General features: G+C 43.4%; 1 protein-coding gene across 1 annotated transcript in view; it reads right to left on the bottom strand.

Annotated features, from left to right (window-relative positions):
* Positions 1 to 26,628, bottom strand: part of ANO2 (anoctamin 2) — a 386,124-nt gene that overhangs the window by 163,872 nt on the left and 195,624 nt on the right. The window contains exons 11-14 of the mRNA XM_031001166.3: positions 24,270 to 24,404; positions 17,358 to 17,518; positions 12,511 to 12,593; positions 5,716 to 5,826 (exon numbers count right to left, since the gene is read on the bottom strand). Coding sequence (XP_030857026.2) covers positions 5,716 to 5,826; positions 12,511 to 12,593; positions 17,358 to 17,518; positions 24,270 to 24,404 — 490 coding nt within the window. The remainder of the gene's footprint in view (positions 1 to 5,715; positions 5,827 to 12,510; positions 12,594 to 17,357; positions 17,519 to 24,269; positions 24,405 to 26,628) is intronic.

The following is a 26,628-nucleotide window of genomic DNA, read 5'->3' on the forward strand; positions in this document are numbered from 1 at the left end:
TTTATCATTATTAACATCCTCCTATGCCCACATCCTTGAAAATCAATAAGAGAAGGTATAAGAGCTAAGTTACTACCATACAAATAAATAAGAGACAGTCCAATCCCCCAAACCAATGGGTTGATGACCAACATCATCTCTGCACATCAGCAAAGACTGACTCTCAGAACTGGAGAGGCTGTGTAATCTAATCTACCTGCATGACAGCTGAGGTGGAAGAGACCCAGAAGGCTCAGCTGCCTGGTAATGGTACCATAACTCCTACCCTGGGGTCCTTATATATGGTTATCACCTCATTACAGTACAGAGCATTTCATTTCAGATCAGTGTCATGTACATGAGATGTGAATTGTTTTCAGGGAAGCTGATACAGTTTGGATATTTGTTCCCACCCAAATCTCATGTTGAATTGTAATCCTCGGTGCTGGAGGTGGAGACTGGCGGGAGGTGTTTGGATCATGGGGGTGGATCCCTCATGGCTTGGTGCTGTCTTTGCAAAAGTGAGTGAGTTCCTGTGAGATCCGGTCATTTAAAAGTGTGTGGCACCACCTCCCCTATAACTCACTCCTTTTTCTCTCTCCTGCTTTCAGTATGGGACATGCCTGCTCCCCCTTCGCCTTCCACAATGATTATAAACTTCCTGAGGCCTCCTTAGAAGTCAAGAATATACCAGCACCATGCCTTTTCTAAACCCTACAGAACCTTGAGCCAATTAAACCTCTCTTTTTTAATAAATTACTCAGTCTCGGGTATTTATAGCAATGCAAGAATGGCCTTAGAGGGAAACCTTATAGAGAGAGTTTTAAACAAACCAAAAAAAAAAAAAAGCAATGGCCTACAGCTAACATGAGACTTATGGTGACTTAATGGTGAAAAACTAAATCTTTTTCTCCTACGTTCAAAAACAAAGCAAGGAAGTTCATTCTCACCACTTCTTTTTTTTTTTTTTTTTTTTTTGAGACGGAGTCTCACTCTGTCACCCAGGCTGGAGTGCAGTGGCGCAGTCTCGGCTCACTGCCAGCTCTGCCTCCCAGGTTCATGTCATTCTCCTGCCTCAGCCTCCCCAGTAGCTGGGACTACAGGTGCTTGCCACCACGCCCGGCTAATTTTTTCTTTTTTTTTTTCGAGATAGAGTCTTGCTCTGTCCCCCAGGCTGGAGTGCAGTGGCGCAATCTTGGCTCACTGCAAGCTCTGCCTCCCGGGTTCACGCCATTCTCCTGCCTCAGCCTCCCAAGCAGCTGGGACTACAGGCGCCCGCCACCACGCCCAGCTAATTTTTTGTATTTTTAGTAGAGACGGGGTTTCACCATGTTAGCCAGGATGGTCTCCATCTCTTGACCTCACGATCCGCCCACCTCGGCCTCTCAAAGTGTTGGGATTACAGGCGTGAGCCACCGCACCCGGCCTCACCACTTCTATTCAGCATTGTACAGGACATTCCAATCAGGGCAATTAGGAAATGGGTGGAGCGAGCAGGGATAAAATATATCCGGACTGGAAAAAAGAAGTAAAACTATCTCTATTCACAGATAACATGATCTCACAAATAGAAAATCCTAAGGAATCCATTAAAAATTATTAGAACTAATAAATGAGTTCAGAAAAGTTATGGGATATCAGATCAATACAGAAAAATCAATTATATTTCTATATACTGGCAGTGAACAGTCCAAAAATAAAATCAAGAAAACTATATTTTCAATAGCATCAAAAAAATAAAATAATTATCAATAAATTTAACAAAATATGTACAAGACTTGTACACTGAAAACTATAAAACATTGTTGAAAAAATAAAGGGTCTACATAAATAGAAAGATATACCACATTCATAGAAGACTTACTATTGCTAAGATGGCAATTCTTCCAAAATTAGTCTATAGATTCAACTCAATCCCTAGCAAAATCCCAGCTTGCTTTCTTATAGACATTGACAAGCTAGTCATGAAGTTCATATGGAAATGCAAAGCACCCAGAATGGTCAAAACAATTTTGAAAAAAAAGTACAAAGTCAGAGGAGTCATACCCCCAATTTCAAAACTTACTATATAGGCACAGCAATCAAGATAGGGTGGTACTACATAAGAACAGACATATAGATCAATGGAATCTAATTGATGTCCAGAAATAAACTCTTACATTTATGGTCAATTGACTTTTGATAAGGGTGTCAAGATAATTCAGTGAGGAAACAGTCTGTTCAACAAATGGTGCTCGGACAACTGAATATCTACATGCAGAAAAATACATTTGAATACCCTCCTTAAATCATACACAAAAATTAACTCAAAATGGATCATAGGCCTAACTGCAAGTGTTAAAACTATAAAATTCTTAGAAGAAAAATTAGAGATATCTTAATGACATTGGATTAGGCAATGGTTTTTTAGATATAGCACAAAAGCATAAGTAACAAAATTAGATAAATTGAACTATTTCAAAATTCAAAATTTCAATAAAGTGAAAAGACAATCTACAGAATTAAAGAAACTATTTCTACATATATTATTTGATAAGTGGTAATCCAAATATATAAAGAATTTCTTATATCCCAAATATATAAAGAACTTCATATATTCCAAATATAAAAATAACTCTTACAACCTGATAACCAAAAGCCAATTAACCCAATATTTTTAAGAGGCAAAGGATTTGAATAGATATTTTTCCAAAGAAGACATGCAAATGACCATTAATGGCCACTAATGAAGTTCACATCATTAGTCATTAGGGAAATGCAAGTTAAAACTACAATGAAATATCACTTCACACCACTGGGATGGATAAAATTTAAAAAACAGGTAATAAGTGTTGGTGAGGATGTGGAGATGCTGGAAACCTCATAAATAGCTGGTTGGAATGTAAAACAATATAGCCACTTTGGAAAAATAGCATGGCAGTTCTTTAAAATGTTAAACATAGAGTTACCATATGACCCAGCAATTCTACTCCTACGTATATACCCAAGAAAAATGAAAGCATACGGCAAAAAAAAAAACTTGTACCCAAAGGTCCACGGCAGCATTATTCCTAACAGCCCAAAAGTAGAGACCACACAAGTGTCCATCAACTGCATCGATAAATAAAATGAAGCAGATCCAAAATATAGAATATTATTTGGCAATATAAAAGGACGAAGTACTGATATATGCTACAATATGAATGAATCCTAAAAAATGTTGCGAAGTGAAAGAAGCTAAGGACCGCATATTCTATAATACCATTTACATGAAAGTCCAGGATAGGCAAATCTATAGAGACAGAAAGTAGATTAGTTGTTACCCACGGCTTGGCAACTATTGGGTACAGGGTTTCTTTTTCGGATAATAAAAATGTTTTAAATATAAATTGTGTAGATAATTGCACAAATCTGTGAATATGCTAAAAACCATTGAATTGTGCACTTTAAATGGGTGAATTTTAGTGTATAAAATTAAATCTCAATAAACATGTTTAAAAAGTAAACGGACTTGGTATCTTTAAAATTAAAAAGAAAAAAGAAAAGCAAACAGGCCTTGGGGATCAGGCAGAGCTGGGTTTGATTACCAGCTTCCCCACAACTAGCTACGTGGTCTTAAGCAAATTCGAGCACCACTCTGGGCCTCAGTAAATGGTAGCTTTTTACCATTCAACAGGAAGGAAAGTAAGGGGAGGTGGGGATATGCAGCATCAGGATTACAGTGAAGGCAGAACCAAGGTGATCTTCTGGGATGAGACAAGCACATCCAAGACCACCAGCTAGAATTTGATTCTTTAGTCCCTGTCTATTCCTCAGAAGCAGGTGCCTTTCCTAAACATTCCACATGCAATGGTGCCCCTGCAGCAATGCTATGCGGTGGGTATTGACTACAACTCTTCCTGCAGACAAGAGCAGCATCCACCTTTATCTCCCACCTATGGCTGGATTTGGCAAGAACAGAAGCATTAACAATGTTAAAGAAACTGAGGAAACACAAGAAGGATCCTGACAATCAAATTCTAGACCATTTTTATCTTACACTACTCATTTGAGAAGGTCATTTCCCCCCAGTGCCCATAAGGCATTAGATGCTTTGAGCTTTGCATTCTCAACAGTGTAATGAAAATAGATGTTGAATGCTAAAACATAAACATATGTATCATTCATAATGCATTCAGATGTTTTTTAATTATTCATGGTTCCTGAAAGTTCTTTGACCAATCATGCATATATACCCAAGCAATGTTTATATTAGAACCACAGCCTCAGTGTACACAATTCCAGTTCCTTGGCATTCCCATCTATGGAATTAAAATTCAATGAGTCAGTGGTCAATAAAAGTTACATGTGATTTCCATAAAATTATCCATTGTATATTGCTATGGGGTGGAGAAAGAAGTTTGCACGGCGTCGCCGAAGCTGACAGAACACAGAATGCTTGCTTTCTGATGAGGGTGGTGGTGATGATTAGTCTTTCCTAAGAATGAATTCATTATTTCCCTGAATAATTGGTGGTCTTGGACTTGGTCTTCGTCTAGGAAAAAAAACAACTCAGAGGGCCACCCTCTCTGTTCTGTTTAAGTTCTGTTTTCTTAAAAAAAAAAAAAATGCCAGCATTTTGGGCTCGAAAACACCACATTCTTCTGTTTTGATGCTTGCATAAATTTGCATGTTAACATGAATGGTTCCAACTTAAAGAATGTGAAATGAAATGAAATTTGAATTCAAATCCAAGATGGAGAAAAGACACATCTAAAAGCAACAGATTTTCAATCTAGTGGATTTTTTTTTCCAAGAACCAGATTAAGAAAGACATAAACTCTCCTCTCTCTCTCTCTCTCTCTCCCCACCCCTCCTCGCTTTCAAAGACGGGTGGCACACAGAGACAGGTATCCCAAAGAGCATCCCCATGTCCCCCCAACATACATACTCTGAGTTTTTTTACGAACCACAGCACACATTCTGAAGCTCTGTTTTAATGACTGCATGCCACGATGAAACTGAGAGACATGACTCAGAGGACATGGTCACCATCATGTTTCCATGTTTGGAGGTCCACCAAGACAAAATGAAATGTAAGGAACACTGCACAAGTAGCTTGAGCAAATACAGGCATGTATTTGCCACTGCAGGCCCTAAGAGCCATTTCTTGCTCTATCCTTTGATTTTCCCATTGCAGTTGAAGGCTGTATGGCATAGCGGTTAGAGGCACAGACTAACAGACCTGCAGTGGAATCCCAGATCCACCTACCATTTACTGGCTGTGTGACCTCTGGCAAATGACTTAATCTGTGGACATAACTTTTTTCATGAGCCTTCATTTACATAGCAATAGTACCAGCCTCACAGACTTATTGTGAGATAATGTAATACACTTAGAACAGTGTCTAACATAGAGCAAGCGTTCGATAAGGATTAGCCGTGGTGGTGGTTGGTCTGGTGGGGTATTGAATGTTATTATTATTCAATATTTAGATGATGGTAGGAATCAGGCCTGAAACTGTTTCTCCTCTAACCTGCCCTCCCATTTTGACCAGATAGCACCGCTATCTGGAAAGAGAGGTCAAGTCATAGCGAAAGCCCATTGCCCATGATCTCTGGCTGCAGGACAATGCGAGATGTCATGCTCTCATCTCATCCTGCCCCACATCAACCCCTTCTCAAGCCCAGTCTCCCTTCACTAAGGCGTACCAAACAAAATGACAACAGGATCTCAATAAGTAAAGAGGACCGTGAGCAGCAAGCCCAGCTTCATACCTCATTGCCACACTCCGTCATGTTTGTTTCCAATTTCTGGACAGCAGACTTGTTGCTCTCCTTTAGCATTTTCTCTCGAACTTTGGTTTCATACTCAGGCCTGGAATGTTCCTAAACCAAAGAGCAGTGAGTGGTTAGTAAACAAAAGGAAGAATGACCTTGGCCTGAGGGTTATAACCAGACACATGTACGTTAACGTCAGCGTTTAGGATTGGATGCTATTGGATATGAACTGCCCCACCACACACAATCACAAGGCGTCTAGACATCACATCCTAACATAAGAACACAACGTGAGGAAGAGACAAGGGACACACAACACTCGTTATCACACTGAAAACCAAACCTGGGCACGTTCCTGGGGATAGCGCCGGTGTTGAGAAAAGACAGAGGAAATGTTAACTGGATGGTTGATACGAACAGGGGCCCCAGTGCTTTGCAGAGCAGTTTCACCAGAGGCAGAGGGATATCCCTGGTCATCCCACCAACTATCGTCAGACCTCAAACTTTAACTTTCAACAAGCCAACTCCCAGCTGGAGAAACAGATGTGCCCCACAGCTGGGAGTGAGGGCAACAACAAAACTCCTTCCCTGCTCCATTATTCTCTGAGCTAAAATGGCGACCAATAAACATCAAAGTCAAGGGTGGCCATAGGGAATCTTAAAACTCACTTGCCTGGACCTGTTTCCTGTGCAGCCTCGGTGAGTAACTCATTGGCAAGTACAGCAATGCTCAAGAGACCTCACTGGGCCATTCAGCAACACAAACCTGAGTTGTGAGTCACCAGGCATGGGAAAGAGCACCTAACTAATCCAGAGGACCATGGTCAAATCAGTGCAGATGCCGGGGTAGGAAAATGCATAACTCACTTCAAAGAAAATTTAACTGTGTACACCTGGCCTCATTGGCGGGTCTTCCTTACGGTTTCCAGCTCAAGAACAAACATCTACAGGTGTGAGGACTTCATGTTCCTGCATCGTTTATCGATAACTCCCGGGCAGGGATTCAGGTACTGGCTCACGATGGGCTCTGCCATTCAGGGAACACACATGTCCTTATCCCTGTCCATATGTCAGAGATTTCAAAGGTCAGTGGGCCAGGCTCTTGACCTGTCTCTGGCTTTCCCAAGACACACCATGATGCAGGAGAGGACAGACCATGTAAGTGACTAACAAGCATAACTAGAACAACTGCAGGCGCTGCCATTCTATCCTCACCCATTCTCCGAGGGGACGTCAGTCCCACCCCTTCCAGGAGGACTTCTCCAACTGTTGCAACATACCTACCAGGTGGGGTCTCCTCCCTCTCTGAATTCCGAAACTTTTATAGCTTATACCACACACTGTAGATCTTCATTACATATTTTTCTTTTATTTTTTCCTAGCTGTTTTGCATGTGAGAGTCTTCTTATCCTAACATAAAGATCAGCTACCTGCTCTGTATTATTCTATGTTTTGCACAGTACTTGGCACCATGCAGAACACACAGAAATCTCTAAATGCTTGTAAAGTGCACTTGATTTTGTCTCTCACCTTCATCCGTTCTCCAACACAGCATTTCCTAATGTGTGTGCCAAGAGAATTTCAGCTAAAAAAGGATTCCAAGGTCTAAAAGACTGGAAAACACTAGAACGTATCGACTTTCTGAGAGTCACAATGAGCACATTAAAAACTCTGAAAAGTACTACTGTCAAGAAGCTTGCTTAATTTTCCTAAGCACATCATTTCCCGCAGAGCAACTTTTGCCTGTAACAATTAATAACCTGCAGGAATACTTGGAGAAGCATGATTTGAGGTTCTCCCCCATGGCCTCTGAAATTTGGTTGCTTTTCTTCTACGTTATTCCAATGGAAGATTTTAATTAAAAACTTAGCAGTATCTTTCAGTGAGTTCCAGAACATGGGTTCTACATCTCTTCAAGCCAGAGGAGCCTCTCCCCTTTCAGACCCTGCACAGGGGCTAAGGGAGGCACCCCTAGCTGACCGACAGGATGTTTCTGATTATCTCTGGCTTTCCAGGACATGATGTGACAGCACACAGAGGAGTTTGCTTGAATCCCTCTAGGTGTGGCTGTGGCTCACCTCCCCCCACGCTGGGCCCCAGTTCAAAGCTCCCTCATCTTTTTTTTCTTTTTTTTTTTTTTTGAGACAGAGTCTCACTCTGTCGCCCAGGCTGGAGTGCTGTGGCTCGATCTCGGCTCACTGCAACCTCTGCCTTCCAGGCTCAAGCAATTCTCCTGCCTCAGCCTCCGGAGTAGCTGGGACTGCAGGCACATGCCACCAGGCCCAGCTGATTTTTTTGTACTTTTAGTAGAGATGGGGTTTCACCATGTTGACCAAGCTGGTCTTGAACTCCTAACCTCAGGTGATCCACCCGCCTCGGCCTCCCAAAGTGCTGGGATTACAGGCGTGAACCACTGCACCCGGCCATAACCCTTAACTTTTTAAAGCAAGCCTAGCTTCCTAAGCACTCGGACAGGAATCCGAAACTCAAAGAAGAGACAGGCTGCGCTGCACTCAGCTGAAGCAGGCCTGACAAGGACCTCCCTGTTTGCAGCCAAGCAAGTGGGGTGAGGTTATGGAATCCCTCAAATTGGACAACTGAGCTCCTGGCCAGAGCAGAATCCAGCCCCTGGGAGGGCTGCTTTGACACACCCAGCCACGGGCAGATCAGCCTGATACTCCTGATGTTCCCCAAACACAACAGCACTGGATGGGTAATCTGATACCAAGTCATCACAGATCATCACCCCTCCCATCGAGACTCTGGGAACTGTTTCCACGTGGTCAGTCTCCCCAGGAGCCAGCTGGGAGGAAGAACCCAAGCCTGCTCAGGACCACATTTGCCTGATGTAAAGAGGTAAGTCCAGAGATACATCCAACAAATGTCTTCAACCAGGAGTCATCAAGCACCTGCTATACTCTGAGCTCTTTCCAGGCACTGAGGCTATACTGCCAGTCCTAGACACAAGATCCCTCCTTCCCTGGAACTTTTCTCCAAGTAGAGAAAAGGTACAGTGAGTAAACCAGCACACGAATGAGAAACTAGCAGATGAGGGTAAGAATAGCAGAAGAAATAAAGCAGAATGGCTGCTTCAGATTGGGGAGCTGGGGGAGGCCAATCTGAAGACGGCAATGTTTTCACTGAGACACAGAAGCCGAGAAGACAGGCCTTACAGAGTCTGGGGGAAAAGCAGTCTGTGCAACAGGAATAACCAGGGCAAAGGCTGGAATGAGTTCGAGACAGAATGAAGGCCTGGGTAGCTGGAAGGTCTAAGCAAGGAGGAGAATGACACAAGCAGAGGTTAGGAAGGTAGGCAGAGGATTTGGTTTCCTGTGAAACCAGAAAGAAGTCACTGAGGATATCTAAGCTTTGATGTGATACACGAGGGGTGGGAGAGAGATGGGTGGGCAGGATATCTGTGTTCAGATAAGGCCACACTCTCTAAGAGGTCCAGGTATTCCTGATGTGACAGAAGGTAATGGGCAAGAGTGGCCCACTGAGCTGAAGATTATCCCATTTTAGAGTATAAAACTCTGGAGGTCTGACAGATCTCTCTGCAAAAAGGACAAACAGGATCAGAGGAGTCCTTCAGTAAGTCCCGTGATGATGTCCACAGGGACACCCACCGGCAGACCTGCACTGGCCCAGGGGGGTGGGCCGCTGGGCTTGGTTGCTTCCTTCCTTCCCCACCCTCATAAGAAAGCAGTCTCCAGTCTTCTTCTGGCTTCTCTCTGGTTTCCAAGCTGGACTTAAGCCCTACTGCTTGTTCTACCCCTCCTGCGGTGACCCACCTGCTGGAGGCACCCAGGTGGGAGGACTAGAGGGTGCACAAGCTTTGGTGTATGTCAGTTGGCACCCTCCTTTCCCCTGGGAAGCAAGTGTTTCCTAGTGGATACCATGGGGAAGAAAGAAGTCTTAAGGTTATAGAAAGCTAGACTCGCAAGCATTCCTGATACTGGGAGGTGTCTGGTTAAAATAGAAAAAACTTCTAATCATGGCTTTCAAGGACCCCTGCCTCCCTCCCTCCAATGCCCAAGTAACATCTGCCTTCCACTCACTCCTCGTTTTGAATGTGGGTTAAATGCTTCATATAAGTCCTAGGACCCTTGTTCAAGTCATTCGTACCTTGTTATCCTGATCTTCATGCCTTCCCATGGCCCGGGAGATACAGATTAGCAATCAGGACCCTCCCTGACCCGGTCACCAGACTATACTTTTTCCTTGTCACCACTGCATACTGAGCCCTGTCCCCTGAAGCCAACTTGGCTTTCAAGATATCTTGTTGTTGCCTCGCTTTCCCAGGTCAAGGCTGCTGCTGCTTCTTTCTTGTGGGCGCCCCTTCTTCCCTTTGCTGCCCATTAAAAGCCAACCAGTCTTCAAAACCCTGATTTTTTAAGAATTTCCTCTCTACATTAGCCAGAGCAATTTCTCTCACACACTCTCGATTCTATTCTAAATATTTATAGACCAAAGAGCACCCTGCTGAATGCAGCCCTTTGGAGATCAGACACTATGCCTGAGATAATTCCATATTCCACACAAAAACCTAGTATGTAATAGATGCTTAATGGCCATGTTCAGAATTGAACTGAAATTGATGTGTGCTAATCCAAACTAGAAATGCATTAAAGGAAAAGTTGAGGCTGGCCTGTGCACATGTGGGGCACGCCAGTCACGTTACAGAACCAACCAGCCTTGCAGCAACCTCACACGGAGATCCCATCCGGAATGTCTCCTTAGGCCCTGGGTAAACCCAGTCTTGGCCAGGCCCCTCTCAGCCAGCACATGAGCTCCTCAAATCATGTACCTCCCAGGAAGTTACCATGGCTCGTTGGGTTAAACAGATAAACAGGAAACCTGGCTACAGAAAGAAAAATGGATTATAATCTCACTCCTGCCAGGGACTTGTTACAGAGATTTCAAGGGTATTGAGTTATAACTGAGGCTTTTCTGATGGAGAGACTATGTTTACACTTGCTCTCTAACAGCAAGACGTGAGGGCTTCCTCAACTCTACTTAGCAGACACACTTAACTTGTCTCTGGCCCCACACAGGCTTGGAGGCCAAAATGCATCTTCTTCTCTTTTTTGGAAACATTCTACAGCATTAGCGGAGTAGGCACTCTACCCTACCCACCTCCCCCAGCCTCCCTCTCTCTCTGTCTCTCTCATATATATGAGACATATTTCAGCTAAATCAAATGTGACCAATAATACAAACATTTCCCCACTAGATCACCCACATTCAAACTTCTAGAGTTCTTTCTATTGGAAGGACCAGTTTGGGAATTTTCCTGCAAGAAATGCAACTGTCTTTATTATTCTCTGTTGCTTATCTTCCTAAATAATTTGAATCCTCTCTGAAGGCAGAATGCATATGTATATTCTCTCTTTCACCACAGAGTTCATGATAGTATTAGCCTCAGGGTATATGCGAAATACCTAGGACTAGAGTAGAGTGGGTACCCAATATATGGTAATGCGATGGGGTGGAGTGGGATGGGGATGCAATTAAGTGAGAACCCATGGGAGGTGGAGAAAGGCTATATCATTACATCTCTCCTTCCAGCACTTTCAGGCAGCACACCCTGCACTGGTAGATTCCATTCCACGCTGCTGCCCTGCGGGTCCTGCCATTCTTCAGCCCACCTGCTCAAAGGCAAGTAGACTACTTAGAGCATTAAGGAGAAGAAATGGTGACATGCCACAGATGTGGGGACATACAGGCTTAGGAAGAGACTAAATTAGGGATTCCACTTCTTTCTCATAAAGTGTCAGGGCCACAAGGCCCCAGGTCCCTAGTCCAAGGCAATCACTGTAGGAGAGTAATGAGCAGGCTTGTGTTCCATGCAGCCACCTTACTGCTATGGCCAGTCCTCGCAAGTGGACTCAGGCAACTGAAAGTGCCTCCTGGCCCTTCTAGACGGCCCTCAGCCCCTCACCCACGATATCCACACTATTGAGAGTCCCTGCTTGACATCCCATCCATGGTGGCACCTGGTGTCAGGAGGCCTTGAAGGTTTTAATGGTCAGAACAGAGGGGCTTGCTGAGCTTGGAAGTGAAAGAAGAGGGGAGGAGGGCTGAGTGGCAGTGGGGTTGCTTTTGGAGGAGCAGGAATTATGGTGGGAATAGATCATGGGAGCAAGCACGACACACTGCCCATCATCGGCTCACCAGCATCGAGATTGGGGGGCTAGTCCTCAGAAGAGCTATAAGGGAAGGCTGATTTATTTGCATTATTTAAAGATCATCTGTCCAGAACACTGCTCTAGAAGAACCTATCCTTTCCCTTAGCTCACGCCTCCCCAACTCCCCAGTTTCACACACAGTGCACTGGCTTATACCACAGAGGTTTAGTGTTTCTTTCTTCATTCACAGACATCAAAGACAACCAGCACCTGACACCCTGCCTCTCCTTTGGCCCTCAGGAGGCCCCCAGGGCATTCTGACATATCCCTGATTCTCTGGCTTTATGATCTCAAGATTACCTCTTGCCTCTTGTTCTTGCATCTTCTGCCACCTCTTTCCCCAGAGGAGGGCACTGGGACATCTGCCCAAACATCAGGCTCAATGCCCTCCAGCTCAAGGGAAGAGGGGGTACTTGAACTCTTGGCCTCAGAGTAGGTCAACCATGGCCCAAGTCCATGGAGCCAAGCTACACAGGCAGCCACTGTGAGACCCAGCCAGTGACAGCAAACATACATGGTTATCTCACTCAAGAGAGTCCATTTCCAGGGTCAAAACAAAGCAAAAGCCCATAGAAGTATGTGAGAAATACGTGAGAGAACTCACTTCTTCCTCTTCTATGCCAGTCAGGTCCCAAAAGTAGCCCAGTCGCATCTGTAGCCTCTTCCAGTTTTCCAGGAACATGGTAGCTTAAAAAGAACAACAACAACAAAAACCTTGATTATTTTTGAAGAGTGGATTCTGTACCCTTTGGGCTCACCAGTGGAGGTGGGGGATAAGCTATTTTAAATTTAGGAGCTCTCTTTAATGCATTTAGCCTCTTTTTCCCACTTCTAGGTGAAACTGCTAGAAATACTCCACATCCTTGAGAGCCAATAGATATGTTACACACACACACACACACACACACACACACATGCTCCTTTCTCCACTTCTAAGTTATGAGAGGAGGGTAAACACTGATCTGGAGAAGTAAAGTAAGGATGGCGGGATGAAGAAAATAAAAAGGGAGGGGTCTGCAGGATTTTTTGACAAGCCTCATCTTGCCTACGCATACATTCTTTCTTCCTTCACCTTCATCAGCACTGTCACTTTTTCCCTACATTTCTTTCTTTCTGTCCCCAGCACCACTTGCCTCATTTGGGCCCTAATCATCTCATTCTGAGGTTATGTAACAGTCTCCTAACAGTTCTACCTGACTCCAGACTTTCAGCCTTCCAACCCATCCTGCATGTAGCTGATAGAATAATCTCTGTAAAGTAGTATGCATTCATTCTTCCATTTGCTTAGCAAATAGTTGTAGAATGCCTGCCACACCTACACATCCATCAGTTTGCCTGCCCCACCCACGGCCCTTTGAAGGACCAGCACGCCTTTCTCAGCATGCTCTAGGAAGAACCTGATACCCCTACGAGCACAACACTACAGCCATGGTTTGTTATACCAGGGCTGAACATCTGATCCAGGGCCTGCTGATAGAGCACTCAGATTCCCTCCTTTGAAAATTGAAACTAAAAGACACAAAGAGGAGCAGGGAAGGGAGAGACCACGCAGCACCTGAAAGGAGGGAAGGCCTTCGTTTCCCACAGCATCTCTAGCTCCAGTTCCCAAGAGGCCTGGTTATATTTCATTTCCTACACCCAGGAGCTTGTCTCTTGCTTTCTTAAAATAAATCTCTTGTTATTTGAGTAAGTTTGAGTGAATTTCTAATCCTGCAAAAGCACCAGTCCCAACTAAGGTATCTGCAATGTACAAAACACCATTCTAGGCATTGTCAGGGAGACTGGGTGAACTTCATGTGGATTTTTCTTCTCAAGTTGTTTACAATCTGTGAGAAGAGACTGTAAACAACTACAATACAAGACATAAAGTGATCAGGGCCTTAAGAATGACACAGATGAAAAAGCTGTGGGCCTGCGAAGAGAAGTGCTACCTGCCAGAGGAGGCATCCGAGCTGATTTTTGAAGGACAATGGCATTTGGGCACTGAAGGAGTGGGCAGAGGAAGGGTGCCAACACTACCTGCCTACATGTTCAATGGCTCCTTACAGTCTAAGTTCTTCTCTCTGGATTCCAGGACTATGTATGTCGAGCCCGAACTACCTATCTGAATCACTCATCCTGCCATTTGACAACATACATCCCATGCCTGCATTACAGCTGGGGCATCCCCTCACCGTCATCTCCAGACTCGACTTGCGCACGTTGTCCCTCTCTCCTGTGCTATCCTCCAGCTTCTACCCTCATCCTATCCTGACCCAGCTCAAGTCCCCCTCTTCCATAACATCAGTCCCCATGGCACCCTGTCCTCCTCACTCCTACTGCCCTATGTTCATGGCACCCTGGAAAGGGAGGGACATGACATTCCCTGAGGCCATCCCTACAGATCCACCCCACCTCTAGCAGGAGCCTGAGCACACTTCACTACATGCCATGCCTGACTATTGGCCGACACTTCATGTTTGTGATGTAATAACAGGACTGTAAACTTTTCCTGGCTCTTAGCTGCCTATGTCTACCTTGGTCACAGCACAGAACTAAGAATATCAAACACCTATGCACTGGTTGAATACACAGTTACTTAAAGCTGCATTTGTTTTACTTGCAGCTACATTATGGTGCACTGATTTGCATGCTTTCATCTGACATGACATTTTGCATACACTGATTTGCATGTTTTTCTCCCTTGGATTTGAGGCCTTTCTCGAGTGTGTGTATTCTGACCTCCTAACACTGGCTTTGGCCTGGGGATACTAAGAATGGTAGTAAGTCCCTCCTCTTCCTACTGCTCCTTCCTTGGTTCCCGAGGAGGGCTGTGCACACAACAGTGCCCAGAGTGCTGACCGACTGGTGTCTCCATGAAGGGAGGAAGTCAGACTGCAGGAATGATGAGAGGGGCAAAAGAGTCATGGATAGATGAGTCGTGAGGGCAAGGGAGGACCACCATACTGATGGAGAGCAGCTCCCAGTTCTGGGTGCACATCTATGCCAGGCACTATGCTACATGCTCTGCATGCACACTCAATCACATGTCACAAGAGCACTGTGAGGTAGGTATTATTTCGCTCAATTTACAGATGAGGACAACGATGCTCAAAGATTAAGTAATCTGCCCAAGGTAACAGGGCACCTTGGTCAAGAGTGTTGACTTTAGTGACACAGAGCTAGGTTCACATTTACCTGCTACGGGATCCCTAGCTGGTAAGGAGCAGAACTGAGACACACATTAGGTCTGCCTAGGTCAGTGTCCTTAACCTCTATTCGGAAAAGAGTTCTGAAACCCTGTCTCTTTCCTTCCCTTTTCAGTAGGACTTCACTCTCTTTCCCAACATACCCTGGAGTTTGAAGTCAGACCCACAGGGGAGCCAACAGACTTGGGTCCTGCTGACTAGTATCCCCCAAGACCTCCTGACTCCACACCGCCCCTTCCACTGCCACCAGCAGCCCAAGTCTCTCTCTATGTACAGCCATTTCTTCCCAGCCTTATTCTCAGCAGACCTGGGCCCTGACCCAGGCCCACCCAGCACAGCACCACTAATCATAATAATCATGGTAATGAGAGGCATTACTATTATTTTTAATTGTAATTTGTAGACAATCTTGCCTAAAGGCTCTTGGCTGCTGTAACTGAATACACAATCACATAAAACACAGCAAGACTGTCAAAAAACAACACCAAATCCTACCCTATGCCAGGAAGTTCTGGCGCAATCTCACCCCTGGGTACTTTCCCTGCACTGTGATGTGAAAGGAAGACAGTGGGTCCAGGGGTGGGGTAGGAAATGACTGAGGATCTCGGAAGGGGTGGGAGGTAGCTGTTCATTACAGCTATCGAGGGAAGAGAAGAGGCAGTTGTTGAAACTTGAAACTAGGAAGTACAATTGAAAACCAAGTTTCTCTACAACAGGGGATTATGTGTCCCAAGAAAGTTCTTGAAGGATTATAGACCTGGAGTTATTAGGCTTCAGCAACTCAATGGTGGTAATATCTGCAAGACAAATTATGGGCATTAGAGTTGTAATATAGCAAAAAATGAATATGTATTCTGGGTTCCAAATCAGCTCAGGTGGATCTTGGGGTAATTCCATGATGCTCCTGTTTGATAAGGAGACACAGCGCTGCCAGTGACTTCCCAGGCAACAAGCCCCAACTTCAGTGTGTTCTACCGACCCTGCCTGTGAATAGTCCCATGAGTCTATGGTCACAATTCCATTTCCTCCTGCTCCCTGCTCCAGCTCTCGATGGGCTGAACACTGCCCGTGTGCTCCCAGGACGCAGCTGCTCTCCCTGATAATAGAGAATAGAGTGTGCCCTGGAAATTTTTATTGGTGGCCTAGCAATATGGGAATCTTTCCAGTCAAGTTCTGTCTCCACCCAATTGAAGGTCCCCACAGGGAATGGAGGAAGGTTGTGTTCTAGTTCTCCTAAGAACCACCGAGAACAGGCCTCTCCCTCTCCTCCTTCTCCTCATACGCTCAGGGACGTGTGACTCAGGGCCCAGCCTGGCATATCCTCCGGGCCCCATGGAGTCAGTGATAAATCAAACAGCCTCTGCAGCAGGACTGTGGTCCTGCCGGTCTGTGATCCAATGTGCAAACCAAGGGCCTGCACATTCGGTGATGAGTAAAGGAGCAGGTGGCTACTCAGATGGGCTGACACATGTTGACTTGGTCCCTTTTCTAATACTCATGGGTGTGTCTTCTTAGAAATGCTCAGTTACCATGGGGTGGTTATCCCACGTTATTCCAGTTTGTGAGAATAGGAATGTGTGTGTGTGTGTGTGTGTGTGTGTGTATCTGTGTGTGTTTACAGTCAGATAACTATGGCTCAGAACAAGTTTATTACCCCATACTCTGGGAGGAAGGGAGGAGGAGAAAAATGAAGGAATTATTTTTTCCTCCACAAATCCCTTTGGTGGGAATGCTGAAAGCATTACTCTGGCATTAAATATTAAATTAAACAGTGCAGGGATAGTACAGTCTACACTCATGATGCCCTAACAATCGCACTGAACAGGAGTCAGGACACCAAATCTCAGCCCACCTTTACCATGAGCTAACTCTGTGACCACGGCAGTCACTCCACCATTCTAAGTATTGTGCTGCATGATATCTACAATCTCACCTAAGTCAGTGTACCTGGAGGAGTCTTACGAGTGTGCTAGGAGTTTTCAAAACAGGCATTGGTTCAAATTCTGAATAAATCACACATGGGGCTAGTACATGGTTAGCATGACTACATCTGAGAGAAAACAGATAAAGACATGAAGGATATTCCTGTTTCTATTCACACATATGAGTAAAGAAAAGAAAGGTGTCATCCTTAAAATACTTCCTGTGATGGGAAGAAAAAATGCGAAAGTAAGTAACCTGAAGGGGATGAGCTTTACAGCTTGGTCACTGTGCCCATGTAAAGGAACCACCCATATAAGCAACCCTGGTGATGGCCACATACCCCACAGAGCCATGAAGATAGAGAAGAAGATGGTGGCAGGGTTGTCAAACAGGTGGCTGGCCCGCGCGGTCCCACAGGCTGAGCTGAGGTTCCAGTAATCACAGGACTTGTCACACAGGGGACACATGGTGAAGGCATTCTGCTGGTCACACATCTCTCTGCTGCAATAGATGGAGGTTGTCGGGTCAGGTGGAGCTCAAGCATGGTCCACTCCAAGAAAAATACATCCCCCAAATAGCTCCCATTTCCAAATGTATGGTTGCGTTTTTCAACTCCATAAGTAAGGAATGTTAAAGAAGTTAGCATTGGATTCTTCACCTGGAGAGTGTTACTCATACTTTGTTCAAAAACAACAATGAAAAGATGGGGTATGGAGCTCCCTGTCACTACAAGTGTCCTGGAAAGTTAGTGAGATCTGTCAGAGACATTGAGCATTAAATGATGCCTCATAAAGTCCCTTCAGAACATCTGGGGTCCATGAGGTTGGTGGAATGGGATGCATCAACAGTTGTGAATAAATCACAGCCTGAAGCTGGATTTCATCATCCATTCTTCAGTCTAGGCTGTTTTTGTAAAGCCTACTGGCTGTCTCATAAACAGGTGATACTGGCCCCAAGTAGAAACAAACACGAGTGTGTGGCTAGACCTGTGCATGCTCTCACCTCTAGAAGGAGAAGTTCTATGTGGGGAAGAATGGAGTAGATCTGGGTGGAAAGCCCTTTTCTAAGAGCATGAGCTGGAGAGCCACTTGTAGAATGGAGATTAATAACCTCAACCTAATAAGAATTATTATAACCATGAAATAAGATTAGGGAGAATGAAAGAGCAAGGCAAATTCTTCCAAGATCTAGATTCTTTGATACTTGTAGCATGAACCAAATAATCTCTAATGGCCTGTATTCCAACCTATTCTTAGTGTATTTCCATTTAATAGACTGAGGAATATATTTGAAATTCCATTCATTCGTTAGCTGACTAGCTGTATCCAACAGATTTAGGCTCCTATGAATGCTTGGAAATAAGAACCAAAGAATCAGCCCTGACTGACTTTCCCAATAACCCTCTATACCATACACTGATAGGAAAAATGAATGAACTCATCCCTCTGTTGTGTAATATTCTCCCAGGGAGATGGGAGGATGGTTAAGCTCATGGTTCAGGGGGAAAGGGTGGAGAACTTAAGATTTCACGAAAGCAAAGCACTGGCTGTTCTTACAGGGCAGCTGGAGACAATGATGGGGAGGCAGGGGATCCAGCACTGAGAACCACAGCTGTTTCCAACAGAAAGAAGCAGCAGAGGGCGCTACAGAGCATGGCTCACAAGTGGGAGCCACTGCTAGGGAGAGCAAGCTGGTGCCCTGGGTGCTAAAGCCAATGCTCAGAGGAAACCTCCAAAGCCAAAGGATGCCTGGGTCTATTTCCCCCTTCATTAAGAAGTTGAAGGGTGGCAGATTTACTGAGGGCTGCCACTTGCTGTCAAGCCCCAGTTTCTAGGCTTCTGTTTTTAATGAGCTACTAAGTCCACAGGAGGGAAAGGCCTCCTGTGTGAGAGAATGGAAATTGTTGGTCCCTGAGGATAAACCCCAGTTCCTCCGACTCGCTGCTAAGTGCTCCATTGGCAAAGGTCAATAAAAATGACTCATCCACGTCAAAACTATTAAATAGTCATATCTTAATAATACATCCAGCTGTGCTAGTTTCACCTGGGCATGTTCTGCCTGGTGACTAGAGAGCCCAGTTTATGTCTGCTGGGTCAGACCTGTGTTTGCTATGTAGTTGAGAAGGAATTGCTATTTTCAGAGAGGAAAGTACCCCCTTAAAAAACAGATTTACACAGAAAATCACTTGTCTGTATAAATTCTAGTAAAAGACTTTCGCTTTTAAGTCACGTCCAAGAACATATGAGTTCCTCAATGCTGCTCTTCAAGTATATGTGTTAGGGACTTCATTTAACTCAGCGGTTTTTTCTTTTAAGCATGGACTGAGGAGAGACAGAAACCTAGTCAACTGAATCCTAGTTGGAACTAGTCAATGCTAAAAGGTCAGGAATGAAAAACGTATTAGCAGCCAAGCGGGTGCAAAGCACTTTGAAACCTAAGTGCTGTGTAAATTGCTGGTCTTTAAATTGGAGTGCAGGCAACTATCCATCATTTGTACAAGATGGCAGCCACCGTGGTATGGATTCTCCTCAAATCATTTAAATGTGAAGTCAGAATGCTTTATATATGTATTGGGGGGTTTTTGATGTAATCAATTTTAACAGAATTCTAGAGGAATTCTGGCTAAGAATGACGTTGAAATGACTTTGTATTTTGTGAGAGAGGCTGCCTCTAGACAACCTGAAAGATGAGGGAAGCCTGCCCAGAATGGAAATCAGGTCTAGGGTATTCACTAAGCTGCACAATACACAGGTTTCTAGTGAGAAGTAACTGTGGCTATAAATCCAATGCTGTATTCCTTTGATTTATTATTTTCTCTAGAAAGCCTAAGAAGCTTGATAAACGGCTTGACAGTCCATTGAACCAAGACCCTAAAGTGAGCAATGTTCTTCAGGGTAAATCATTGCTCATGGATTAGGTGATTCAGAGCCCTGTTAGCACAACGGGAGAAGGTACAAAGAGGCAATCATTCAGGAAATTCAGACTAAACAGCTGCTATTAAGGTCTCAGACCTAAAGTAACCAATCTTTTTTCAATATGGTTTAGATTAATCAGCTTTTTAAAAAATGTCCTAGTGTTCTCTGTTCATGTAGGTGCTTAACAAATGAAATCAATCCCTTGGTGAGTAGAGACAGGGAAGTTCTATAGAGGTATCATGCACGCATGGAAGTATTACTTACAGGCTTATGCTTATATCTCACATTTCAAAGTTAAATTACTGGGAATAAAAGGTATCATTTAAAGCTCCACCTCATCAATGTCAGTTTTCTGGTTTTGATGTTGTGCCGTAGTTACATAAGATGAAACCACGGGAGGAAGCTAGAAGAAGTGCACGCTGGGCCCCTCTGTACTATCTTTGCAAGTTCCTGTGCTGTAAATTTAAAATTTTTCAAAATAAAAAGGTTTTAAAAAGTGAGAGAGAGTAAATTTCAGGCTTGATGACAAAATTAGCAACCTCTAAAATAATCCCAGGAATACCGTAAGTTTTTAATCACAGTTATGAGTGGCTGATAGACACAAACCCTTAGAGTATGCATTTCTTTAGATTCAATATTGGTTTTTAGAGAATATCCCTTTGTTTATAAGGAGTGGCATTTTCTGAGTTTCCATCAGACCCACAGAAGTTGGACTTCTGATGAATTTACAATTATGTTTAAAAAACAGTTCCTCTGTTTTTAAAGAAATCTATTAAAATGTTTACTTTTTTCTAGTATTTACACCTTCCTGACTTGCCAGGCCCCATCCTGAGTCTGAAAAAACAACATCCAAAACTTCAATTTTGTAGTAATTTTAAACGTTTTTGACTGTGACCTACAGTTAAAACAATCTGTTACATCAGATTTCAGTATGCAAATACATACCCTCACTCTCACAAACACACTTATAAAACTGAAACAAAATCTAATGAAGCAACACTTACCCATCCTTCTTATAATGAATACTAATATTTATTGCATTCTAGCTTATCTTACCCCATCTTGTTTTAGTCCACTTGAAAGCCCATTAAATTGATTCCACAACCCACCAGTGGTTGTTGTCATATCCACAGTTGTAGAACACCATCCACTCTGACAGGCAATGTGACACATCCGCAGTAACGACTGCACTTTACACTTGAATATCCCTGCACATGCAAGAATGTGTGTGAATGTGGCTGTGTGCATCTGTGTACAGACATCTATGTGCACGTGCATGAGTGTGTGTGAATGTGGCTGTGTGCATGTGTGCAGACATCTGCACGTGCATGAGTGTGTGTGAATGTGGCTGTGTGCATCTGTGTGCAGACATCTATCTGCACGTGCATAAATGTGTGTGAATGTGGCTGTGTGCATCTGTGTGCAGACATCTATCTGCACGTGCATGAGTGTGTGTGAATGTGAGCTGTGTGCATCTGTGTGCAGACATCTGCACGTGCATGAGTGTGTGTGAATGTGGGCTGTGTGCATCTGTGTGTAGACATCTATCTGCAAGTGCATGAGTGTGTGTGAATGTGGGTGTGTGCGTCTGTGTGTAGACATCTGTGTGCGCGTGCATGAGTGTGTGTGAACGTGGGGTGTGTGCATCTGTGCGTAGATGTCTATCGTTGCAGCATGTGCAGACCACGTCCTTTCCAGCTGTAGTGGTTGCTGCCACGTGTATTACCATGTGGGGACCCGGGGCACAAGTTCTAAATCCTGATATAAACCAGCCCACTGGTGCCCCACCCACTGCACTGGCACAGGTTCCCTATGCACGGTATGGGGTTTTCCACCCTTGGTCAACCTGAGGCCAGATGTCTAGGGATCACAACTGGCAAGGGAAACCCAAAAGCCATGTTTTCTTAGAACACACCCAGGCAAGCCCACGTGAAGCTACTGAGTTGTGAAGGAGGATATGAGCCCTCTAGAAAACTTCTCTGCTTATTAGAAAAAGCAAAGACTTTGGAACAGGAGGCAACAGAGTTCAACTCCCAGCACTGACAACTATTAGTTGTTGATATTGGACAATTTATGTGACCTCATGTAGCATCAGTTTCTCAATCTCTGTTCAGTGGAAATAATAATGCCTGTTTACGGCGTGTATAACATTGATCTCTTACAGGATCAAAGAAACTAGTTTATAATAATCACCTAGCATTATGCCCCCCACAAGGTAGATAGTTCATAAGTATTAGCTCTTCCCTCATGCTAGATGCACTGGGGAAAACACAGCCCTAATAACCCACCTCCTGTGATAAAGGTCCCAGAACTCCCAATCAAGAGCACTTGCCCTCGGCCTCCCTCCCTCTCCCCCTTCCTTTTTCCCTTCACCCTCCAAAAAAAAAAAAAAAAAAAAAAAACACTTGACAATTGATACTACAGTTTTATACCAAAAAATCCAAACTCTTGTCTCTTACACCAAGTGATTTAGCTTTATTCTAGATATTGACAATATAATCTTCAGTTGATTTGATTTGCAAACCATTTGCATAGATTGACATTGATTTAGTTTTATTCCAGATATTGACAACATCATCTCCAGGTGATCTGATTTGCAAGACCATTTCTGTAGAGTATGCACCAGTAGGCAGGAAGCAGGTGAGCCAGGAAGCAGGTTTCTGCCCACTGATGCACGCATACCCTTCCTAAAATGCACAGTTTTTGGTTTTTTCTTCAGAATGGCCACTACTTTCCCCATTACCACCCCCAACTCTAATGATCCACCCAGTGTCCTCATCCACCTGCCTATGGAGGGAACATCAAGTTGGTACAAAGCTATCCTGCCCCCTAGCCACAATGAATTGGTCCGGGGCCTCCACCTAAGTCAAACGGAGTCATAGTACTTTTTCACTTGAGACCAATCGAGCATAAAGCTCTAAGGTGTAACACCCATGAGCTACTAGCAGCAATGTTTAATCCAAATGGAGAAAATATGTAGTGTAACCAACAAATGCTAGAAAGAGTCAGAGGCAGGAGATAAATGGAGTCCCTATTCCAGTGCTCCTTGAATGCTTATAATAAATTTTCTTTTTCACTTAATCTAGTTCAAGCTGCATTTCTATCACTTGCATCCAAAAGAATATTAAAACATACTAACCATGCTTCAGTTTGCAAAGACAATTCTGAATATGGCAAGAGTGTTTAAATTCTAAATATTAGCTAAGTGTCTCTTTTGTCCCTTGTACTCTATTTCCACATATTTTGATTTATTCAACAATTATTTATTAATCTTCTGCTATGTTCCAGACACAGTCTCCTTTAATCCTCACAACACTATGACTTAGGCGTCGCGATTACCATTTTACAGCCAAGAATACTAAGCTTCAGGGAGTAAACTGTCCAGTCACACGGCTAATATATAACATTGTCAGTCTAAGTGCTTCTTTCCTTTTCCTTTTATTTTTTTCAGAGGGGTCTTGCTCTTTCGCCCAGCCTAGAGTGCAGTGGCACAATCAATCACAGCTCACTGCAAGCTCAAGCTCCTGGGCTCAAGCAGTTCTCCTGCCTCAGCCTCCCAATTAGCTGGGACTACAGGTACATGCCACCAAACCAAGCCCAGCTAAATTTTTTTTTTTTTAGAGATGAGGTCTCACTGTGTTGCCCAGGCTGGTCTCAAATTCCTGGGCTCCAACAATACTCCCTCCTTGGCCTCCCAAAGCACTGGGATTACAGGTGTGAGCCACCATACTCATCCCATATTTCCTTTGTGGGTTCTCTCTTCCTCATAAAAACTAGCTTTGATTCTATCTCTTGGCGCTACAAGAGTCCCGCCTTGGGGCTATTCCTCCCTGCAGTTTCTGACTTCCTGAAACAGAGGCTGTGCCTTCCTCAGCATTAGAGCTGCTTGCTTTCTCAGCTTGCTTTATTCTAGCATCATCTGACCACACAGATGTGATTTCTACTCAGTGTCACTCCCCACACCTTGCCTTGGGTCTTATGGGAAACTGGAGGAAAAAGAAGTGATGAAGTGGAGAGAGAGAGGAAAAAAGTATTTCTCTGGCATGATTTTTCTTACCAGGAATTATCCGCCTGCCCACATCAGACACATCCCCCCGCCCTGGAGAAGAGCTTGACTAGAAGAGGAAGTAGGCCATGCCTAGCATGGCTCTGAAGCCATTCCCAGAATCTGTAGCTCCTAGATCTGTCTCTGGAGGAAAGCTACATGTGTCATAGCGAAGGAGACTGATAGAGGGTGAGGGCTTTGGAAAGAGGCATGTGAAATGTACTTGTACTGGGATGAAACTCCAAATTATTAACATATGGCAACTGAGCCCTTTTCTTTAAAACTGATTTACCTGGGAATATCTTCTTCAATTGTTGCACATCCATAAAGAAACACAATCACTCCAATTACAGAAGATGGGATGAGGAATGATGTATATAATCCCAGCCAGGCAAAATACAGTCCAATTTTTTCTCCAAAATACTTTCTGGAAAAGAAAGAAAAGAAAATGAAACACATATTAAGAACATCATATACTTTCCTTATTTCTGTTTGTTCTATGCCTAAGGGTGGGTCAACATAGATATTCATTCCTCTTGTGACGAAAACAAAGGGATGGAGGTTGCACGGGGAAGGGGAGGCTTCAGTACAAAGAACCAACAACTGAGCTTTTCTGGAATGACGTGCATTCCATTGGAATCACATTCACACACCTGTCTTGGCTGTTCATGTGAAATAGATAGCCAAGAGAAAGAATCCAGCCCCAACAGCAAACTAAAAATATGCCACACATTTTGGCACCTTTACCAAACATGAATAACACATCATCATTTCATAAGTGCCATAGCACTCAACCCATAAGAAAACACACCTTTTTGGAACTAGCTTATTTAAACAAAACACACAGATCATATATTTGGGCATGTATACTTCGGTATGCAAACCAACATACACACACTTATTGAAAAACGACTAGAAGAAATCCAATAAAATATTAGTAATGGTTTCTTTGGATGATGGGCTTATGGGTGGTTTTTATTTCTTTATTTTTAAGCCACTTTACTGAGGTATGTTGGCATACAAAGAGCTGTACGTGTTGAACATATACAACTTGATGAGTTTGCAGATAAGTATACACCCATGAGAACATCACCAATCACTCCATAAAGTTATCCAGTACCTCCAAGTTTCCTTTTGCTCTCACCCTTGTTTTGTTTAATTAAAAAATTCTTTTCTCTTGTGTTAAGAGCAATTACTGTGAGATCTACCCTGTTAGCAGATTTTTAAGTATACAATACAGTATTGTTAACTATAGGCTCTATATTATACAGTAGATCTCCGGGCATGTATGTATTGTGTAACTGAAATTTTGTACCTTTTGACCAATATCTCCTCATTTTCCCCTCTCTGCAGCCCCTGTTAACCACTATTCTATTCTTTGGATCTATGAGTTTGACGGTTTTAGATTCCTCATAGAGGTGGGATCATGCTGTATTTGTCCTTCTGTGCCTGGCTTATTTCACTTAGCATAACGTCCTCCAGGTCCATCCATGTTGCAGCAAATGGCAGGATTTCCTTATTTTTAAGGCTGAATAATATCCATTGTGTGTCCACATTTTCTTTATCCATGCATCTGTCAATGGACGCTTGGGTGGCTTATACCTTCTGGCAATTGTGAATAATGCTGCTATGAATATAGGAGTGCAGATATCTCCTCAGGATGTTGACTTTAATTCCTTAAGATATACATCCAAAAGGGAGACTGTTGAATCAAATGGTAATTATATTTTAATTTTTTGAGGAACCTCCATACTGTTTTCCACAGTGGCTGCATTGCCACCAACAGTGAACAAGGGTTCCCTTTTCTCCACATCTGCACCAATACTTTTTATATTTTGTTGTTGGACAATAGCATTCTAACAAGTGTGAAGTGATATCTCACTGTGGTTTTGATTTGCATTTCCCTGATGAATTGTGACATTAAACACTTTCTCCTATACCTGTTGGTCATTTGTATGTCTTCTTTGGTGAAATGTCTATTTAGGTCCTTTACTTAATTTTTTTATCAGGCTATTTGGTTTTTTGTGTGTTTCTTTGTTTTGCCATTGAATTGTAGAAGTTCCTTATATATGTTAGATATTAATGCCTTACCAGATATATGGTTTGCAAATATTTTCTCCCATTCTGCATGTTGACTTTCACTCTGTTGATTGTTTCCTTTGCTGTGTAGAAGCATTTTAGTTTGATATATTCCCATTTGTCTGTTTTTGCTTTTGTTGCCTGTACTTTCTGTGCCATATCTAAGAAATAATTGCCAAGTCCAATGTGTAGAAGCTTTTTTTCCCTGTTTTCTTTTAAGAGTTCTATTGTTTCAGGTTTTACATTTAAGTCTTTAATCCATTTTAAGTTGGGTTTTTGTATGGTATAAAATAAGGGTCCAACTTCATTCTTATGCATGTGGATATCCAGTTTTCCCAATATCATTTATTGAAGAGTAAGTAGTATGAACAGTTTAACAATATTGATTCTTTAGCTCCATGAACACAAGGTATACTTTGTAAACCAAAACTTATTCTGAGACAGGTCTCAATCAACTTAGAAGTTTATTTTGCTAAGGTTAAGGACATGCCTGGAAGAAAAAAACACAGAGTCGCAGAAATAGTCTGTGGTCTGTGCCTTCCTCCAAAGATGAATTTAAGGGTTTCAATATT

The sequence above is a fragment of the Gorilla gorilla genome, chromosome 10 (genome assembly GCF_029281585.2).
Source record: "Gorilla gorilla gorilla isolate KB3781 chromosome 10, NHGRI_mGorGor1-v2.1_pri, whole genome shotgun sequence".
NCBI classification, from domain to species: Eukaryota; Metazoa; Chordata; class Mammalia; order Primates; family Hominidae; genus Gorilla; species Gorilla gorilla.